Source organism: Sturnira hondurensis, unplaced genomic scaffold (assembly GCF_014824575.4).
Source record: "Sturnira hondurensis isolate 20B ecotype Veracruz unplaced genomic scaffold, ASM1482457v3 Scaffold0001872, whole genome shotgun sequence".
Taxonomy (NCBI): domain Eukaryota; kingdom Metazoa; phylum Chordata; class Mammalia; order Chiroptera; family Phyllostomidae; genus Sturnira; species Sturnira hondurensis.
Window position 1 is genome coordinate 32,691,947 of NW_028074503.1, and position 20,248 is coordinate 32,712,194.

A 20,248-nucleotide genomic window follows, 5' to 3' on the forward strand; every position below is an offset into this window, starting at 1 on the left:
AAGAATATGAACCCAGCAAATTCCATCCCCAGAGAACACGGCTGGAGAAGGGGTTATTTTTCTATCTAGCGAGCCAACTTTCCAGGACTTCAGTCCATGGGTCCCTAAAAGGCCATGTTGTCTTTGGGGGGAGACAGCCCCTGTGTTTTTGAACAGCTGGGCAAAAAGTCTATCTGCAGACAACCCACAGACCCAGGCAGGTGCCCAATGTCAGCCAGTTCCTCGATCTAACCCAGGCCAAAGGGTTTTCTAACCCAACCCACTTTAGGATCAAATTTCTTTTCTGATCAGGCTTCAAAGATTTGTTGGATTTCAGGGTTTGTCCAAAAGTTTAATGGGCAAGTGGTAGAACTTGGGCACCTGGTCCATCTAAGTCCCTAAGAACGCTTCTGACACAAGCAGGCACAACACCAGGGAGACTCTGAAGCTCAGCAGATGCTAATCCTCCAGAGATGCGCTGGCCACCGCAGCTGGCCGCGGATCCCCAGTTCATCAACAGGAGTGTTGTCACGGCATCAAAACGGATGATTTCCATCTCACACCTGTCTGGTGGGGTGTTTTCGTAACCTTACAAAAACTTAAATTAAAAAAATATGCAGTTAATTTTTTCTAAAGTTGTATATCAAGGAATAATTTACCTGTGCTCTTTGTAGAACCTTTTGGCTAGCTTTTTAATTACAATCTTTAAAAACAACTTAAGGAAGCATTTGAGATCTTGCTTCTTGGCAATTGTTCCAGTTTTAGCTCAAATAAACTCACAAAAATTCTCTGAAAAATAAAATTAAAGAAACAATATTTAATATCTCTCTGAAAATGTCTGATCTAAACAAAAATATGTGATCCCACTGAACAAAAATTTATTTTTGAGGACTCTTAAACCCATGACAATTTAAGTGATCAAAACAGCGGATGGCAAGTACAGTGACATCACACACACATTGGTTGCTTCCCCGCCATTGTGTTTTCCTTCCTCCTTTCCAGCAGCTCTGGGCTTTGGGCGGGGGGCCCACATCAGTCTGAAGAAGCCGACTCCACTTCTCTGGTTCCAGCGAATGACCGGGAATGGGGGCTTGTAACCTAAGTCAATTCAGTTAGAATGAGTCTCAGGGCTAGTGTAGCTTGGGGCACAGATGTTTTCCCTTCCCTCCTCTGTATGAACAGGGATTCCAGTGATCCCAGGAGCTGCTGGGAGTTACTTTTGGTTCCTGGGATATTATTCAACCGTTTGTTTATTCGACAAACATCTACTGTGTTCCAGAGATCAAAATATGCAATTGAGTAAGCCATGGTCACTGTTGTGAAGATATTTATATTCTCAGGGAGAAAAGAGGCAGGCAGGTGTAATGGGGAAGGGAGCAAATGGGTCAACATTCACGATCTCAGTATGAATCAGATTGGCTGATTCAGGATGTAGAAGTGGCTGTATCTGGGTATCCTTTTTATCAAGTTGATACCATTATGAGTCTGAGCTGAACCATCCAATTAACTGTGGCTTTAGTGAAATGTCTTGCAGTAACCTGGCTGCAAAAGGGAAGTCTTCTCAACTCCCAGTCACTGGCGACGGTCTTAATTCAAGGTATAATCTTAACTTGAAAACAGTCTTCTGGCTCTTTATAAATGTTTGGACAGTAATGTCAAGAACAGCATTTTCATTGTTAAAGTGGCAAATAAGACAGAGTGTGTCAAATATGCATTAAATATCATCTAGGGGCAGGAAACAATAGTACACCCACCATTACCACAGTAACACTACCCAGCCCATCTGAATGATTAGACAGGTAATATACAGGTGGTCCAGTGGGAGGAATATCTTCCTAGGGCATTTTATTAGAATCTGCTGGGTAGTTTTTCCCAACTAAACACGCCTACACCTCACCCTGGGATTTCCAGGTGGGCCCCTGCCTGGAAAGCGCTGCAACAGTGTATCACCTTCACTGAAGGCATTCTCTCTTCCTTACCTTAGGGTGGAAAAATCACTGAGGCCTAGTCTACTGAGTTGCAGTATTAAGAGAGGGCTTTGAAACAACACCCTGGAGGAAAAAGAGCAAATTGTCCAGGCCACGGTTGATAACCAGAATCATAAAAGCATGTATAAATGAAGTCTGTCCATAAAGTATCCAGCCATGTACTATGAAAAAGAGGTATTTATTGAAGAAGATACAAGATACAAGAAACACTGTGCAGAGGGCAATGATGTCTCAGTTCCCTTCAAAGTCGGCACCTTGGGACCTCACACAGATCCCCCAGCGTCTTTTTCACTGTCCAAAACACTCTGCAAAATCCTTTGTTGGAATCGCCATTCGTTGCCCCCATACTTTCCTGAATCTCATTCATGGTCTGAAATCTCTTCCCTTTCAAAAGTGATTTTAGTTTTGGGAAAAGCCAGAAGTCCCAGGTCACCAAATCTGGGCTGAAGTGGGGTCTGAGTCACCTGGGTGATCTGATGTTTTGCCAAAACACTGCACCAGACGTGATGCACGAGCAGGCGTGTTGTCGTGGTGAAGCTGCCAGTCACCAACTGCCCATAGCTGTGGCCTTCCACATCCTTTGCATAGTTTCCACAGAGGAATGTTCAAGCTTAATACAAAATTTGAGGTAGATTTGTTTTTCTACTTGCTCAGTCATTTTGAATGGGACAGCCACACAGTGCACATGCTCCCTCAATGGCATCTACAGTCCCCACTGACTAGTACAGTGAAATGTCACTGTTCACACATGTGCATTCCAACCCACTCTCCTTGGCTGCCAGGTTATGTCGATGCCATGCAAACCATTCTCATTACATTAACAGTGGATGGACTTTTTCTGGACAGACCTTGTATATCATGTGTGTGTACGAGCTACGATCACTGCATTTCCTAATACTGCTAAAGATTTAAGGAGGGAAGCCATCATTATTGAATACATACCTGAATTCTGAGATAAAACTTAGGGATCAAGTGTTGTGGAGAGATCATTCACAGCAACGACTCCTTAGTGCCATGAGAAATATAAAGACCTTTTTTGCCGGGCTCACATACAAAAATCACTGTAGAGGTAAAATACTAGCTTACTACACAAAATATCTGTCTAAACAGGGGCCTCACTAGGGACCTGTGAACGTCTAGCAAGAGTAATATTATTTGTTGCCTGAAGTATCTAACCCAGTACTTTAGAGAAATGTGGGAACAGCAGATGACACGGGGTAGAAGATTACAGGGCAGTTGAAATGGATAACAAAAAAGAATCGTTAAAAGTCTTTATAGATTTTTCCCCGATTTTAAGGATCTCTACAATTACATTCCAAGAATGCAAGGAAATGGCAAAGTACGTGAAAGCATGGCTTTCATATACAGGGTGGGGGCAACTACCAATCTCAAATGCGTTGAAAATAATTGTCTCCCCATTTTATCGATGAAACTGATTGAGGCTTCAGTCCCGCCTTTTACTAAATTTCAAATTAGTCTCCCAACAGACTTCCGATTTTAGAAAAGAGTAACAATGATTCTCATTTTTTAACATATCCCTACTATGTAGCTGTAGTAGGGCTTCTCAATTTAAAACATTACAGGCTTTAAAAAAAATCACCGTTTAAAATTAGCCCTCAAAAGGTTCAGGTGGGTCTTAATAAAAATTGAGACTATATTGCTAAAAAAAAAAAAAAAAAGGCAAGCAGGGCCAATGATCTACTTCCGAGGTCTTCAAACTTTAAAAATGTAACAAAACGAGTTGAAAGCCTGTCAAGGTGGTAGCTTCTTAAGTTCCTCAAATCACAGGGAATTCACACTGGCACACTATTCAAAATGCCAGTGTTAGGCACAAAAGCGCTACTCGGCAAATAAAATGATTCTCCAAAGACGGAAGGTCGGGGGAAGGGTTTCTTTTGACAAACTGGCGTGGGGACAGTTTCCAAAGAGCGGTACACACCAGGGGCAACCCTTAGGCCAAGGGCAGCCACGGCCAGCGCGACCCTCCCCGGCGCAGAGACCGTAGCCGCCCTCAGGTCCCGTCGCCTCTGCACCCGTCGCTCGGGCCGCGCTTCGCCGTCTCCGCACCGTGCAGCGCAGGCACTCGCCCAGGGTCCAGGTGTCTGGTCCAGGGTCCCCCAACCAAGACCACAATTCTGCTTCCCGCGGGGGTCCGTGATGCTCAACAGAGTCTACACAACCGACCCTGGTGAAGTCGTGGTGGGAATTAACCCACTGCTGACTTTCAGAAGGCTGACCAGGTTTTAAGGGCCAGAAAGCGTTCCCGTTGGGGTTAGCGCTCTCACTTAAGAGGGATCCCCTACCCCCGCCCCCGGAGACACGCTCTACGCCGCCGCGCGGCGCAGGCGGAGGTGGGGCGGTGGCTCAAGCGAAGGGCAGTGCGCTGTATTAGCAGTCAAAAGTGGGGCTAGGGCCCATCGAAAAGGTTAAATTCCTCACTTCCCTCCCATCACGTGCGCCTCGCATGTTCTCCGCTCCGCGCGGACTCACCTAGCTGCCGCCCCACAGTCCCATCCGCGTCCTCCCACCGGCTACCACCACCCAGACATTAAGACCACGCGGAAACTGCCGAAAGGGAGGCGGCCCGACAGCAGTTGGGCGTGGCTTCTTAGAGAAAGGCGTCCCCTGGGGGCGGGGAGACCTACGCAATCGTCTGCTCCGACCGCTGATTGGCTGAGGTGCCTGAGCGGAGCCCACAAGCGTCTCCACCCGGCACGGCGTCCCCTGCTCGTCTCCCAGCTGCTCCGTCCGCTCCGGCTCGCGAGGGAACCGCTCCAGCGCCACCGCACCCAGCACAGTGAGGGCGACAAGACCGAGGGAGGTGGAAGGAGGACCCGCTTGCGCGCCCCCACCCGCACCGGAGACCCGAGGGCCGGAGCGGAGGCCTGGGGGAGGAGCCGCCGCGGGCACGCCCCACCCCCGGCCCGGGAAGACGACTCAGGCGACCCCGCCGGCCGGCCACCGCCCCCTCCGCTGGCTGAGACCCGCCCCTGATCCTGTCCCGGCGGCATGGAGGAGCCCTGCTCCTGACGGCCGCGCCTGGGCCTCCGCCCCTCCGCCCGGCCCCTCCCGCCCGCCTCCGCTCGCATGTCCTCGCCGCTTTAGCCGAGGATGCTGAGGATGAAGCTCCCGCTGAAGCCGACGCACCCCGTGGAGCCGCCGCCCGAGGCGGAGGAGCCCGAAGCGGATGCGCGGCCCGGGACTAAGGCGCCGCCGCGGGTCCGCCGCCGCGACTGCCGCCCCACGCCGCCGCCGCCTCCCGCAGGCCCGTCGCGAGCCGCCCCCCCGCCGCCGCCGCCCCGGGGGCTCGGGCCGCCTGTTGCTGGCGGAGCTACGGCGGGGATGGGCATGCCGGGCGGCGGGCCCGCGGCGGCGCTGCGCGAGCAGGAGCGGGTGTACGAGTGGTTTGGGCTGGTGTTGGGCTCGGCTCAGCGCCTGGAGTTCATGTGCGGGCTGCTGGACCTGTGCAACCCGCTGGAGCTGCGCTTCCTCGGCTCGTGCTTGGAGGACCTGGCGCGCAAAGACTATCACTACCTGCGAGACTCGGAGGCCAAGGCCAACGGTCTCTCGGACCCGGGGCCCCTGACCGACTTCCGAGAGCCCGCCGTTCGCTCGCGACTCATCGTCTACCTGGCGCTCCTGGGCTCGGAGAACCGTGAGGCCGCCGGCCGTCTGCACCGTCTCCTGCCCCAGGTGGACTCGGTACTCAAGAGCCTTTGCGCCGCCCGGGGCGACGGCTCGCGGGGCGGCGCGGAGGACGAGCCCGGCGAGCGCGGAGAGGACGGGGTGGGCGAGGAGAACGCCGAGAAGGACGGCTCCGGCCCGGAAGGCAGCGGCGCTGAGTCCCGGGCCGGCGATGGGCTGGGCTTCAGGGCCCAGGAGGAACTGCTGCTGCTCTTCACCATGGCTTCGCTGCATCCGGCGTTCTCCTTCCACCAGCGGGTCACCCTGAGGGAGCACCTGGAGAGGCTCCGCAGCGCGCTCCGCCGGGGCCCGGAGGATGCGGAGGTGGAGGTGGAGCCGTGCAACTTTGCCGGCCCCAGGGCCCAGGTAGGGCGCGCGAGCCTCCCAGCCCTCGCGGGGCACTCACCGCCCCGGCAGCCTCCCGGGCCTGGCTTTGGGATACCCCTTGGCCGAGCCTGACCGGCGCAGGTGGCTCCGAATCCCCACCCAGGCCCTGTAGTACTAATCTTGGTTTTGCTGGGCCGCCTCACTTCCACTCCCCCCGCCCCCCCCCCCCGCACATAGAGGCACCCGCCATAACAGAATGCTCTAGAAGTCTCTTCCGTAAAGGAGTTGCCACGGAAAACGTGGTACTCTCACCCCCCACCCCACCCCCACCCCGGATGAAGGGTCTCGGGATATTTTTGGCTTTGAGCATCTTGATCCCTAGATGCTGGGAAAGGCGAAGAGCTGGAGGAACCGGTGTGTGAGCCGCAGTCTGGCCACTGGCGGAGCCTTGCCTTGCTCGCGGTCTGACGCGCTGCTCACACGTTTTCAAGCTCTGCCTTAACCGCTTGGCCAAGCGCCCTGAGGTGCGCTCCCCGCGTGCTATCCTGTCTGGCGCAAGGGGCTTTTTTGTGCTCAATGGGTGCCTGAATTACAAGAGATCGTAAGAGTCTTTTTGGCTCCTGCTTAAAGAACTTGATTTCCAGAAAAAATCTGCAAGTGGGGACCTGCGAACTGACTCAAAGTAGTTAAGTAGCAGCGCTGCTGGCCCGGGTAGGGAGCCTCTCCTAAGGCGGGCCGGTTATACCTTTGCCTCTGGCATAACCTGCTTCTAACGCACTGCAGCAGTGCCTCCAGATTTGGGTCCGGGAATATCTGTTGGGTTTTCTCTATAGACGTAATTGTTGTTTTCTAAAAAGTTATTAAACACCCAAGTGTAGGAAATGAGAGGCCAGATGAGCCCCTTGTCCCAAACATTATTTTTTACAGCTGTGAAAGCAATTTAGTAATAATGTAGGCCCCACATAAAGTCCTTGAGTGTGACAATTGAATGGAGAAGGAAGGAGCTTTCAGAGTAAAAACTATGTGCAATAAGTTTATTTCTGAGGTTCACAATTATTTAAAAGGTATTAATTTGGATGCCTTACTTCTCAATTTAGGTGTTTTCTGGCTTGGTATATTGTAGGAGTGCCCACCCACCACCCCTTCCCCTGTCCCCTCCAGAGTTAATTTAACTCGTGTATCTGCTATCACTCAGTATCCTGGAACTAAAACTGGACACCGTATATATCCAGTGATAGTGTGAACTCCACCCATAGAATCCAGGAATTAGGAGTCTGGAAGAAATTTAGTGGTAATATAGGCTGAGCCCCTCCATTTTAAATGAGGCTTCTGTGAAGTAACTAACTCAGTTTTGGGATATAATATCAAACTCAGATATAGTAATGCCTAATTTTCTTAGCTTGAAATTATACTTTACAATGTTTACTAGTAGCATGCAACTGTGTATACTGATGGTAAAAACCCTTTCAAGTTTTCAGCCTACTCACTGAAATAATTCAGAAAAGTTCCATATGCTACTGCCATTAAGTTTAGGAAAGAAAGCCTGCGCTCGGGAGCAATGCTTATATCTTTTTCTTAAAATTTCTTGATATAGCTTATGTTGTAAACATAACCTTAGATCATAAGAATAATGAAAATGCTACAGTGGAACCGTTTATATTATTCCATTCATATCATTAAAACAAGGGTAACCAATTTCTGTTTTAATAGCTAGGAGTCTTTTTTTTCTTTCCCCCTTTTAAGATTTTGCGTATTGTTCCAAGTGTTGGAAGGCGACTAGGTATGGGGCAGATGCGTGCACACCAGAGTAAGATTTGTATCCGGATTGCAGTGTGCGGCCTTTCCTGGGCGGAGTGGAGAAGGTGAGGCTGGGCGTGCCGCCGTTTCAGCACCTCGTTCCTTGTCGGACAGGGTCCAGTGCTGTGGCCCCGAGCTGAAGTGGGGGAAGAGCTCACCGGGAACACAGGGACTGCAGGGGCCACTGAAGGCGATTTCTGTACACTGGTGATGCGTTCCATGCTGTTCTCCAGTGGTGGTTTGCAGTTACCGTAACCAGTCACTTGCATCTCGCTAAGCTGTGACGAGCCCGCATTGCCTGTGAGCGTGGACGCCGGGTCCCCCAGCTGTGTCATGCTCTGGCCTTGAAGACATTTTTGCTTCTGATTCTACGCTGTCGCTCCAGAAGCCGCGGGCGGGGTGCATTGCGTTCCATCCCGGTTCGCTGTAGTCTAACCCGGCTGGTCTTGACCTCCCGCCGGTGCCCCCAGGCAGGGAGCGCTCACTTTGGAGTCTGCAGGGAGGTGCCCGTGTCTCTGGCGTCCTCCGTGCGTCCTCGGTGCGTCAGCGCACAGGCGGGCAGGGGGCACTGCGGGCTGGGGGCACTGCGGGCGACGGTCAGGCGCTGCCCGCGACTGCGGGCGTGTCTCGAGGGCTCCTCCCCTCCCCCGTCCTGCAAGATGGCGGCAGCGCGCAGCCCACGTGACGGTTGAGTGGCATGCCGGCCCCGCCCCTCGGGGGGCTGGCCGAGGGTGGGACGTTTCCGGGGTGTCCCCTCGCGGGGCCAGGCCCCTGGGAGACAGAGAGGGATTCGTGTTGCCCCGGAAGTAACCTTTAGACACTAGGATCTTTTTGCGTGGGAGTAAATCCGTTTCTTACTACTATGTCAGCGTCATCCGTGCTGAATGGATAAAGTAGAACTAGGCTTTTAACTTTTTGTATTAGAATAAGAGTCTACCAGCCCCAAATAGTGTTCCTGGCTCTTTCAAGGCTTGTGTTCCGTGCTGCATATACAACAGCTTCTACAAATTTTTTAAAAAACATTTTTACAGGTAGAACAGGTGCTTTAACGCGAATTTTTTATATTAATTGCATGCATTCCAGTTGCCTGGGCTTAGCAGCTGTTGAGTGATGTAGCGTGATTACACTGTTAATAGCTGAGGTGAGAAGTTCACAGACTTAACCGCTAGAATATACCTACCAGGTCAGTTTAGAAAACTGGAGGAGAATTAAACAAGTCTGTTTCTAATAGTAGCTTTTCTAGAGTTCTCTGTGGTTCGGATGGTTTTAGAGTAAATGTTACATCGGATTGTGGCTGAGTGTTGGCATTGCTTTTTGAAGACGTGTGTTCTTCGTAACTGTTGACTTCCAGTCACTTGTGTAAAATCCAGCTAACAGGTTAGTGGGCAGTAGTAAAAAAACTCATTAACAGCAACGGCGTACTAGGAAATTTGGGTGATTGATGTAGTTACGTGTTAAGAAAGTTACAGACTGTGTACGTAGCATAACTGAAAAGACCTGGTTTTAAAAGTGGGTCCTTCTTGTTGGGACCCCAAACTGTGAACCATGTGTTAGCAATAGCAGCACCTCGCCCGCCCACCAAAGAAACCCCTGCATAAATATGTTTAAAGGTAGTATTTGCTTTTTTTCATTGAAAAGAGAAAAGAGAGCCAAGCCTTTTCTCTTTGAATGCCCAAAGAGACTTGTTAACTGTGCAAATGAATGTCAGAACTGTGGAGACTTAACCCCCAATTAGCAGCGCAAGGGTGAAAAAAGCATCTCTGTTAGTGCTTCGGTGGGGCTCTGTTTGGGGATTGTGTTTTCACTGTCCTCAAAGGTTACTTGGCACATAATAGTAATGTTTGAGCAAAGGTAGAAACTCTAGGATGACACATGATCATCCTGTAGCTTAGTGTTTTTTAAATTTCCAAAACATACTCGAACTCACAAAAATTAAAGGCCATGGGTCCTTTACGCAAAGAAATCAATGGAGTTAGTAGAAAAGAAAACTGCAAACTGTTACTTCCTCATAGCATAGGTTAATTAGCTATTTGTACTGAGAACAAGTACCTCAGCTCATTTCAATAATACAGATCATGTGGTAATGTTGGAAAGAAAATTTTCAAAGACTTTTTTAAACATAAATGCCGACTCTAAAATAACTTGAGTGTGTATGTGGCAACCAGAACCTTGGTGAGACCACTGTCTTAAAATACAAGGGGAGAGCACTGAAAAGATGCTTCCTAAAAGTGATTTTTAAAAAGAACAGTTCTAAAGCCCACCAGTAATACGTACCTTTACCTTGTTGGCTGCTGCTGGGGGGCTTTACACTGGAGTAGACTCACGGGGTGTTGTCCCTGCTGAGAAGGCTTTCCTCCCCCCTACAGAAGGGGTAATTGCAGTGCTTACGTTGGGGTTGTTGGGACTAACGTGAGTAGTAATTCCAATTCCACGTGATTACTTGTAGAATAACGCGTGGCTCAGGATCTTCAATAAAAATTAGCAATTCTAGGTAGAAGTTCAGCTTTGTTTGGAAGGTGGTAGAAAAGTGGGAATAGCATCTCACTGATTGAGAGAGGGGTCAGAGCAAGCCATGTCTTTCATGGGAAACTAGGTCCCTTTGGCTGCAGCAAAGAATAATAGCATTCCAGTTGTATATGCCTTTTGGAAAAGGCTTTCGGAATATCAAAGTTAAGTAGTGATGATTTTAGTAACAAATGAAAGCTATTGTGTATCCTGCCCCAGTTACGTAAGTTTTCCTGTGCAATGGTTTTCTCCGGTAAAGAGAACTTAGGTAAGTTGCAATTGTACCTCAGGAGAAGAGGGTTGTGGAGATGGACAGGAAGCTGAATCTTTTTCTGAAATTTACCAGTGTGATATATACATACACTTTTAAAAAACTACCTTTGGTGATACTGCATGGGGGCAGGGGGGAGGAACTGTGTTGTAGAGGCCCCTCAGAGGCCCTGAGTGACAGCCGTGTTGGGTGTATCGCTCCCTGGACGTGGAGACTTCAACCCAACTCTGCCTCTCGCTCTGATGTTAACCAGCCCACTTAAATCCCCGTGCTGAAGTCTTATCTGTAAAATGGGGACAATCATGACTGAGTTAAACAAAATAAAATGCAAAATAAATTCACTTACCACGAAGGGGTACCCAAACCCCACCCCCCGAATTTATTTATAAAAATTTGTGTATTTATTCTTACATGTTTAAACTTAACTCACCTTTAAAGTACTCTCCATTTGAGGCAATACACCTATCGAGACTTTTTTCCCACTGCTCAAAACTGTCTTTGAACTTGTTAATTTTGATGCTTTTTAGTGCTTCTGCCATTTTTTTGTTTCAGCTCTTCTGTATTAGCAAAATGTTTCCCTTTGAGGCCTTTTTTCATACTAGGAAACAGAAAAAAGTTGCTCAGTGTGAGATCTGGTAAATAGGGGGGGTGGGGCAGTTGGTCTAAAACTGAACACTCAGCGGTGTGGGCAGGTGTGCTCCTAAATCACCCATCATGAAATGGGAAAATGCAGTGAAAGAGTCCTCAAAAAAATTTTTTTTCACTGAAGCCAGATGCAGCCTCTCACAACAACGGCAGTCGGTACACAGATAGAGGTGAATTACTAGAACACTCAGCTAGTGGGGGAAGCCTATACTATAAAGGGGCCTGTACTCCAGATAATTCTGTTTTTGGGGGGTTCCCCCCTCATATCTTGAGAATGAGTTCTCTGTCGAGAAGGATGCTCAATGCATTTTTCTTCTCCACTAAGATGCACGCATCCACACTGTTTTTCCAGTTGTTCTCAGGAATGGGTTTTTTCCCCCTTACTTAAAATCCACATGGCGTAGTATTTTCTGTATTCTCTACAACTGTACTTTGAATTGATTGGCATTCAGGAAGAATGGGTAATTGAACAGGCTGTATTTGAGGCACATTTATTTGGGGCAGTAATTGTTGTTAACAGTTACATTGTGAAGGTCTGGTGTGCGACAGGTAGACGAAGCTCGCAGGGGAAGAGAGCCCAGCATCGCTCTCTCACACAGGTCACTGGAGCACGTGTTCTCCCCGCACTGCATTTGGGACTGGGAGTGGAGAAGTATGTTTTTAACCGGGATTATCAGTAACTGCTCTGCAACTGTAATCTCAGACCTTTATCTAGTTTTCATATTTAGCTAGAAAATGATTCCACAATTTAAAGTTTTTTGCAGTTTTGTTGTTATATACTTTCCGTTGGTTTATAGCACAGACTAGAATGCATGGGTAACTAAGGAACATTTTTAATATCTTATTTATAGATGCCATTAGATTGGCTGATCGTTGAGCTCATTTAATATTTTTGTCCTTCCTGGAGAAATGCTAAGCCGGTATTTTTTTAGAGACAGGCAGAGGCGGACAAGCCCCTCAGCGCAGATGAGCCTTACCTTTACGCCTCTGCTCTCGTCGGGGGGGGGGGGGGCTGCGGTGGCAGCATTCCTGCTCACAGAGCGCACTTGGTCACAAAAGCCTCCTCATTCAGGCTCTGAACGGTCGCTCTAGAAGGGAAGTGCCGAATCGGGTGTTTGTGTTCCAGGTGGCACAGCTGCTGGACACTCTGTGGTCCCTCTCCTTCTGTCCTTCCTGTGCTCCAGGGAACAGCCGGCCTTTAATTCCCTTCTAAATATCGTAATGCGTTAGAAAGGTTTTATGTTCATTCTAGAAATAATTTATTTGAGGTCAGATTCGGTTTTGAAGAGAGGTCACTTGGGCAAGTTTAGTCTTTCCAAGTTTCAGACTGTGCAGTTTAAAATAGGGCTATCGTCGCTGTTTATTGTGTATATAACTGCTGTGGAGATGAACATGCATGAAAAAGCTTGGTAAACAGCGTCGTGTGTGTGTGTATGTTTCATAGAGTGACTACAGCATATGCATACTTCAGTTGCGGTGGATGAACAGAAATACAGAGGTTTTCAGAGAGTAATAGGGATTGGGTTACAGAGGGCCTTGGAGATCACAACTTACCTTTGTGAAAGGGTAACTTGTCAAGAGGTTGCAGTGGGTGCAAGTACAAACGTGTGTGCGTGTGTGTGTGTGTGTGTGTGTGCGCACATGCCTGTGGTATGTCTGCCTGAAATGGCCACTGCAACTTTAAACTTAATAAGTATAAAGAGAATGCATCATTGATTTAAAATCTTCCAGACTCATCCAGTTTTCTCAATACTGCTATTATATTTCCAGTCACTCTGATTTGCTCGAGAACCCAAGTCCTGGCCTTCCCTCAGACCCCGAGTCCACCCTTTCCTCATCCTTGCTGACACTGTCCCCTCTTGGGACTTGATGCCTAGACTTTTATAGTCCTCCTAACAGGTTCCCCTGCTTTCAGCCTTCCCGCCTCTTACCTGTGGGATCCTGCTGCCAGACACCTCCTCCTATAGCAATATTACTACCACGTTTTCTCGCAGTGACAGTCAGAGCCTGGCCACTGATCAGTCTTTGGACTCAAAGTCTCTTCTTCCCACAGGTTGTCCCGCAGTGCGTCCTACCCCTCATCCAAGGCTGGTGGGCTCACACGTGTTCTCTGGGGGAGTCACTATGCTGGTCTCCTAGGGTGCTTTGCCACCTCGGAATTCCACTACTGCGTGTATCCTGTGTTACAATTTTGGTACTTGTGTAGTTCTGTGAATTATTTTTCACAAACAAAATGGACCTTCCCAAGTAGATTCTAAGTCCCCAAAGGCTCAGGCATCACGCCTTATTTTTCATCGACGTTTCAGGCATCTCGAGTGCTGAGTCAGAGTTTCCTGTGCTGAGGCGTTTCACTGTTGGCTTGGGAGAACACTGGTGTGACAAACTGCTTTGGGACAAGACACACTGGGGGTGGTTTTTTTGGTCTCAAATTATACTTATCTGCTACTTCGTAAACGGGCTCGTGGCTGTCTAGCATAAGCACAGTTAGTTTGGAAATGAAAGGAACTGTTTCTTGAGATAAACAACAGGGACCAGTATAGATTTGGACAGAATCCCCAGTAGGTGAATGCTGAATACTTGGGCTTATTGATTACTCGTGCTTATTAATTACTCTTCCAAAACCAGACCATTTATGCTCCCTATGTTACGTAAGCTTGAAGGGGCACGTCAGTTGGTACAAACCTGTGGTGATGTTTTCACAGGGCGGAAAAGGTCAAAAATTACAAACTCCTTTCTTACCATTGGGTGGTTATCTGCCCTTATGGGTGTTGATCTCCAGCCTGTGATTTGCTCGGAGGTGGTGGGAGTCTGATGCGGAGCTGAGATTGTGCTTTGCTCATGATCAGAATGTTAAAAACTTACTTTCGTCACTGAGCAAGCAATGCGTAAGCTAAGAGTTGGTGGAATTTTTATGTTTCTTGTCAAGAATGTCTCCATGCTGCTGGTAAAGAAACATGCCGTACGGTTGAACTTGTTTTGGATCCCAAACAGTTGGAATTCCCTAGTTGAGTGGTCTTAGAAGGGACAGCATAGTCATGTGAATGAAGATGCTGCAGCGTTTGGAGGGCCCTCCTTTGAGAAGGTCATCGTACTTACAAAGAGCTTCCCCTTGTGGTGGGTGGGGTGGTTTTGTTAGTTTGGGGAGGAGGCCTCTTCTAGCAGGTGACTTAAACACGGTCCTACTGTGGTGTGTACTGTTTGCCAAGTATGTCATTGTGACAGATCTTCGTGTGTAAAAACTGAACCTGAGGAATCTCTGGCGTGGACGAGATGTCCAGCTCACCTGTGTTCTGTGACACATGGACGCGAGCTAACCGATCAGGAGCTCTTAGAGAAGGCTCACCATGGGACTGGAGACAGGAGAGGCGGACACTGATGTTCTCTGGGTTCTTGTGCATGCTTTTGCAGGCTTGGACTTTTTAAACTTCGTCGCCTGAGTCCAAGCGGAGAAAAGTTCCCCGTTTTTCATTTGGTCCGACACTCTCATGGAACTGGCCTGTGTAAAACGCCAGCTCTCCAGTGTCATCTGGATTGCATTTGCATGGAAATCTGAACTTGATGGAGAAAGTGGGCATCATTCCTCCGTGTGAGCCCATTAAACACCAGTAATTCCCAGAGTCCGTGGCGCCCTTCCCCCTGCTCAAAGTAGGGCGGAGAGCACGAGCCGTGTGGGGAGAGGGCCGTGTGGGGAGAGGGCTGGCAGGGCTGGCCCTTCCCTGCGGGGGCCAGTCAAGTCCATGGTTCTCACCTCTGCTGCTCAAGAGGCCATCGAGTAAATGGTTGCTAAAATTAATAAAGTTTTCAATTTTGTAAATGGTTTCTAAACTTAGTGTACATGATTTTATAGCATTGATACATGCTGAAACTTGGGGTGGAAAAGAAAACTGAATTAGTAGGTATTTCGTCTGTTGATGAACTTAGGTCCTTGAATAGAATCAAACTCCATTTTTCTCCCCAGTTGGTGAAACAGGAAGTCTTTCCTCAGTTGCTAAATTGTGTTCTTAAAGTAACTTCAGACTTAAAAATTAAAAAATGTGACTTCTGTTACGAACCAAACTACTCTCTCACGATGGCTTCAATATAGCATTTGTGGAGGCAGCATGATAAGGTTTTTATCTATATTTGATTGTGGCAAAATGTAGGTAATGTGAAATGTGCCACTCGAACCCTTTCTGTTTGGGTATAATTTAGTGGCATGGAGCGCTTTCACACCGCGGCACAGCCCGTTACCACCCTCTGCCGCCAGAATAGCTCGCTCTTCCCAACTGGGACTCTGTAGCCCTCGGGCAGAGGCTCCTCACTCCCCTCCCCCAGCCCCACAGTCCTTTCCTTCCCTGTGAACGTGACTGTTCTAGGTACCGCGTAGAGGTGGGACCGTACATCGTCTGTCCTCTTGTACCTGGCTTATGTCACGTAGTGTAATGTCCTCAGGGTTCATCCCTGTTGTAGCCTGTGTCAGAATGTCCTTCCTTTCTCAGGCTGGTATTCGGATGTGTACATAAACACACACACACCACATTTCGTTTATCTCTTTCTTTGGTGGTTGTGCGTAGCGGTGCCGTGAGCATTGGCGTACAGATGATCTGTTCTGGTCTCGTTCCTTCTGGGTCTATACACTGAGAGGTGGGGTCGCTGGATCTCATGGTAATTCTCTGTTTCACCTTTTCAGGGAGCTGCTGTACTGTCTTCCAGTGGTGGCCACGCTATATTCCACTCCCACTAGCAATGCGCAAGGGTTCCAATTTTCCCACATTCTCGCCAATGCTTGTTTTCTGTTTTTTTGGATAATAGGCAGCCCAGTGGTTGTGAGGTGGTACCACTGTGGTTTTGAATTTGTCATTTCTTGTAAAGAGCTATTGGTTTTTCCATATTTTGCATTTATTTATATTTGAAGATGTGTGTGATATTTAATTTATGAACCACATGTAAGCATGGCAGAAAAATAATCTGTAGGAAATGGTTGACCTAGTCAACCAGACTTCTTCCAATTAACACAAGTGTCTGTGAGGGGCATGATGCTTTATTTACGCTGACTTTGAAAGCACTTAAAAATCGGCGTTAGGCCGATGTGGCTTTACTGCTTTGTGGCAAAGATGATTCGGCCGCGGTTAGGACACCTGTCGACCGAGTCACCATTAGAAGCGCTCCTGCCGTGGGCTCTGAGAAATTGGCGCTGATGGAAAGCGGAGAAGGCCCTCCTGTCGGTGAACACGTTGGGGATCAACTTGCGAGGCTGTGCTTGCCCCTCATTAAGTGGTTCTGTGTAGGCCATCCTTATTTCCTTGGGTTTCTCGAGGAAGACAAACTACTGTGCAAGGCCGGGGCCCAGCTCCCGGGAGTGTCTAACGTGCGCCTTTGTTCCCAGAAACAGCGCCTCCCACTGGCAGCGCAAGACTGCTTGTCAGGCCGGGATGCAGTCAGAGCCCAGAACTGAAGGTTTCACCTTAGGGTTCTTGGGAAGTTGAGGCTGTTCTGTTTGCTTCATTTCTTTACACAGTTTTAAAACATAATGTATATTATTCATTACAACTTTGTAAAATTGTAATTGGTTCTTGAAACTGAGGCGATTTGGGGTTTGAGGTAGTAAGATTCTAACCGTGAAGGGGGATGTGGTATGAGTTGTGACGAAGAACCGCTTTGTCTGAACCAGTGTGTTACGGTAACAATATAGTGTTATAAAACAATATGGTAACAATGCGTGGATTCTGGAGAGCTGTGTGCGGACTAGTGTGCTGTGTGTTACTCCGGTAGCAGGTCTGGTAGGAGTCCAACACCCCCCAGGTCACTAGTGATCAGCTGAGCAGACTCAGTTAGATTCTGAGCACCCAGTTACTCTTAGGTGGTTTAACATTAGTGATAAACTCACTGCCCACACACATTCTTGTTTAGAAAGATTTGGCGTGTATTGATGGTACATTTTGTAGAACTTTTCCCTAGCAAAGCATCTTGTCAGATTGTTCCTAAAAGCAAGTATTCTGTAAAAACTACATAGTAATTAATGTAAAAAATACCAGGGCCTTTACATATGGTGAGTTAGCATAGAGGGTTGCCATCTCTTACTTTCTTCAATTCTGGTTCACTTTGGTTTAGAATTGACATCATTGGCGATTTTGAGTAGTCATAGGCGATATGCCCCAAGAAAGCCGGGACAGTGAATAATTGATACAATATTGCTGTTAAACGAAGATAGATGCTGATACTTCTTTTCCTTACTGCTGTAAAACTTCATGCCTTTTCTGCCCTTCCTTTGTAGTCACCTACTTAATCTCTAAAAGTTGAATTAAAATGATTGCTATTTAAAGTGTAAGTCTTTAATCTGGTTTGTTTTTATGGAATGTTCTATTTCTAGTCGATTAACACGTGCCCCCTTTTCTGATCTAGAATGACTCTGCTCACGGTGACTGCATGCAAAGCAGTGGGGCCAGTTTGATAGAACAAGCCCCGAGACCTCACGACGGACTTCCCGCGGCGCCGCACAGAGCCCAGCGAGAAGGTATGCTGTGATTCTGAACGTACAGCATCTGTTGGTGGAGAATTGCAGAGTGCTCTACGTGGGTAGCTCTAACCCTTCCCTGCTCTTTCTGGAGTAGAGAGGCCCTGCTGGTCCTGGGTTTAGCTCCAGTGCCAGGCATCCCCGAGCTTGAGTCTCTCTGGGCTCCTGCTTCCCAGCGCCTGGCCGTCCTGGCTGTGCTTTTTGGCTCTGCCTTATCATCAGTTGTCTTGAATCTGGTTGCTCGTCACTGGAGGGCAAAGACCTTAACGTGCTTCCGAAGCGGTTAGAATGGGGCTTTGTCTCTAGGGTGTTGCTTGGGGTCTACAGAAAGACTTTCAATTTACGGAAGTCTGCTGTGGGAGGGAAACTGCCAGAGTCCGTGCACCCTGCAGGGATGCAGTGTTCATGGCGGCTGGGGCGGGAGAAGGAGACATTGCTGTGTGGAAAGAAATGCGTTCAGACATTCTGTTCGCATTTGGGGAGTCCATTACCTGTGGGGAGGGAAACATTGAAATGGAGAATGGAGACTGCCACCTGGTCAGCCTGGCAGGAGTGGAGGGAAGGCAAGAAGCCTCACACTCCATTACCACAGCCCTAGATGGGCATTATTTTGTCCAAGTTAGTCCCAGTCATAATCCTTTTGGTGTAACGTATTTTTCCTCACAGAGGAGGAAAAATAGGTATGACTGTTTAATGTTCAAAAAAGGTTACATTTCCATTCGAGACTATTCAACTACTTGAATCACTTCATCCAAGCTCACTGGACACGTGAGTCACCTAGGGCAGAGTTTGGTTTTACCATGAAGGTCCTATTTAAAAAAAATTTTAAATATTTTTCAAAGGTATCAAAATGCTAGGGGTTAAGGTTGTGTAACTTCTCTGTATTCTTAATTGCTCAAACACATGTATGGAGTCCATGCTTTTTAGTTACAGTTTTTGAGGTTGGAGGATGCCCTTGCATTATCAGCCATCCCTCACCACATACCCTCTGTCCTCTGTCCGGATTCTGATAGATCACGGCAGGTATAGTTCAAAATCAAGGCTGAAGACAGAGCCGTGTGCCATAACGCCCCGGTCGTCCCCGCCGCAGCCCACCAATGTGCAGAAGTCGAGCTGCGTTACACTTCTGAACGCAGATGGTCAGTTCCGATGGCTTTTGTTTAGCAGCATCACCCTTGACATCAATGAGTAGAAAAGCTTTTCGAAGCAGCAGACTCGCCCCCCACCCTGGCCTCTGTGACGCTGCGGGAGCTCCGAGGAGATACGGGCTTCTCGCCTGGCTTTGGGGACTTTCGTCTGTCTCAATCTCAACGCTTCTCACCCACTAAGGGGGGATTGGCCCAGAGGCAGGCCACCAAACACTGTCTGTTTGGAAAGTTGTCACAAAATACTGGTAATGAGATCCCCTTAGTTGATTATGGATGTCTGTTTACCAGCAGATTTCTGTGTCTCATGTTTCTTGCTTTCTCATTGCCCACCTTCCGTGATCTATAACAATCTTAATTCTTCCTACGTACTTTTGTTACTTTGTGTATTCGACTTCATCTATTTTAGCTTCTTCCCCTCAGGCAAAGTGAATCCCTTCCTCCTCTTCTCCATCTCCTCCCCCCGAATCCAACACTGATGCTAGTCTGTTGAGTCACTTGGCTAGTTTCTTTCCTAAGACCTTTATCATCTTCATTACTACCAGCCTCATTATTATTTAAGTACTATTTATTTTGAATGAATCTAAAATGCTGTATTTGTAGTAATATGAATAACTAACAGCTTTCAGAATTATCATCTCAGAAATAATCTTCACTGCAGGCGCCTTTTTATTATTTATGGTTTTTGTCTTTGGTGCTTAGCAGAGTACTTGAAACTCCTTAGGCACCCAGCATGCTGAGGGGGCGCAGAGAAGAAGCGCTTCATGGATGGATGGCACATAGCTATGCTTCTGGGTTGGTTTTTTGTTTGTTTGTTTTTTGCTTTTTGTGTTTTTTTTTTTTGCTTTATTTCAAGATTTAAGGGCAACAGTAAAGATGAAGATAAATAGCTTACCGTTTCGCGTGTGTCGCGTCGGGTAACTGAAATGCATGTCTGGTCTCTGTAGAACGAGTCAGCCTGTTTTCTTTCTTTCAGCTGTGCACATTGAGAAGATAATGTTGAAAGGAGTCCAGAGAAAAAGGGCTGACAAATATTGGGAGTACACCTTCGAAGTAAGCTACTCTCACCCACAAGAGATACCTCCTATGTCATGTTCAATAATCTTTCGGAAAGAATGAAAAGTGGTCTTTGGAGAAACTTCTGGCAGGTTTGCTAACTTAGAAAAGTTGTGCCCGTGTATACGTTTGTCTGACCAAAGGGAAGGCACTGCTTTCAGCGTGTGCTGCGTGGTGGCCAGGCTCCTCAGACCACCGTCCCCTGAGACGACCCTGCCCTTTCATCAGAGAGAAGGGAGGGCCTTCAGTGGCAGGTGTAAGATAAATCTTTCAAGAGGAAAAGGGAGCAGCACTCTCTCCAGTACTTTTTAATGAGGGTCCCAGGCCTTATCTTTTCCTGCACTATTTCCCCTGATAT

At 48.0% G+C, this 20,248-nt stretch overlaps 1 protein-coding gene across 3 annotated transcripts in view; it reads left to right on the forward strand.

Annotated features, from left to right (window-relative positions):
• The first annotated feature begins 4,639 nt into the window (after positions 1–4,639).
• The window catches only part of ZCCHC2 (zinc finger CCHC-type containing 2), a 50,542-nt gene continuing 34,933 nt past the window's right edge, over positions 4,640–20,248 (forward strand). For 2 of the 3 annotated variants that reach the window (XM_037035389.1, XM_037035392.1), the window contains exons 1-3: positions 4,640–6,017; positions 17,578–17,689; positions 19,811–19,887. In XM_037035389.1, the coding sequence (XP_036891284.1) occupies positions 5,079–6,017; positions 17,578–17,689; positions 19,811–19,887 (1,128 nt within the window). In that variant the 5' untranslated portion in view covers positions 4,640–5,078. The remainder of the gene's footprint in view (positions 6,018–17,577; positions 17,690–19,810; positions 19,888–20,248) is intronic. The other variant, XM_037035400.1, reaches the window with a different exon arrangement.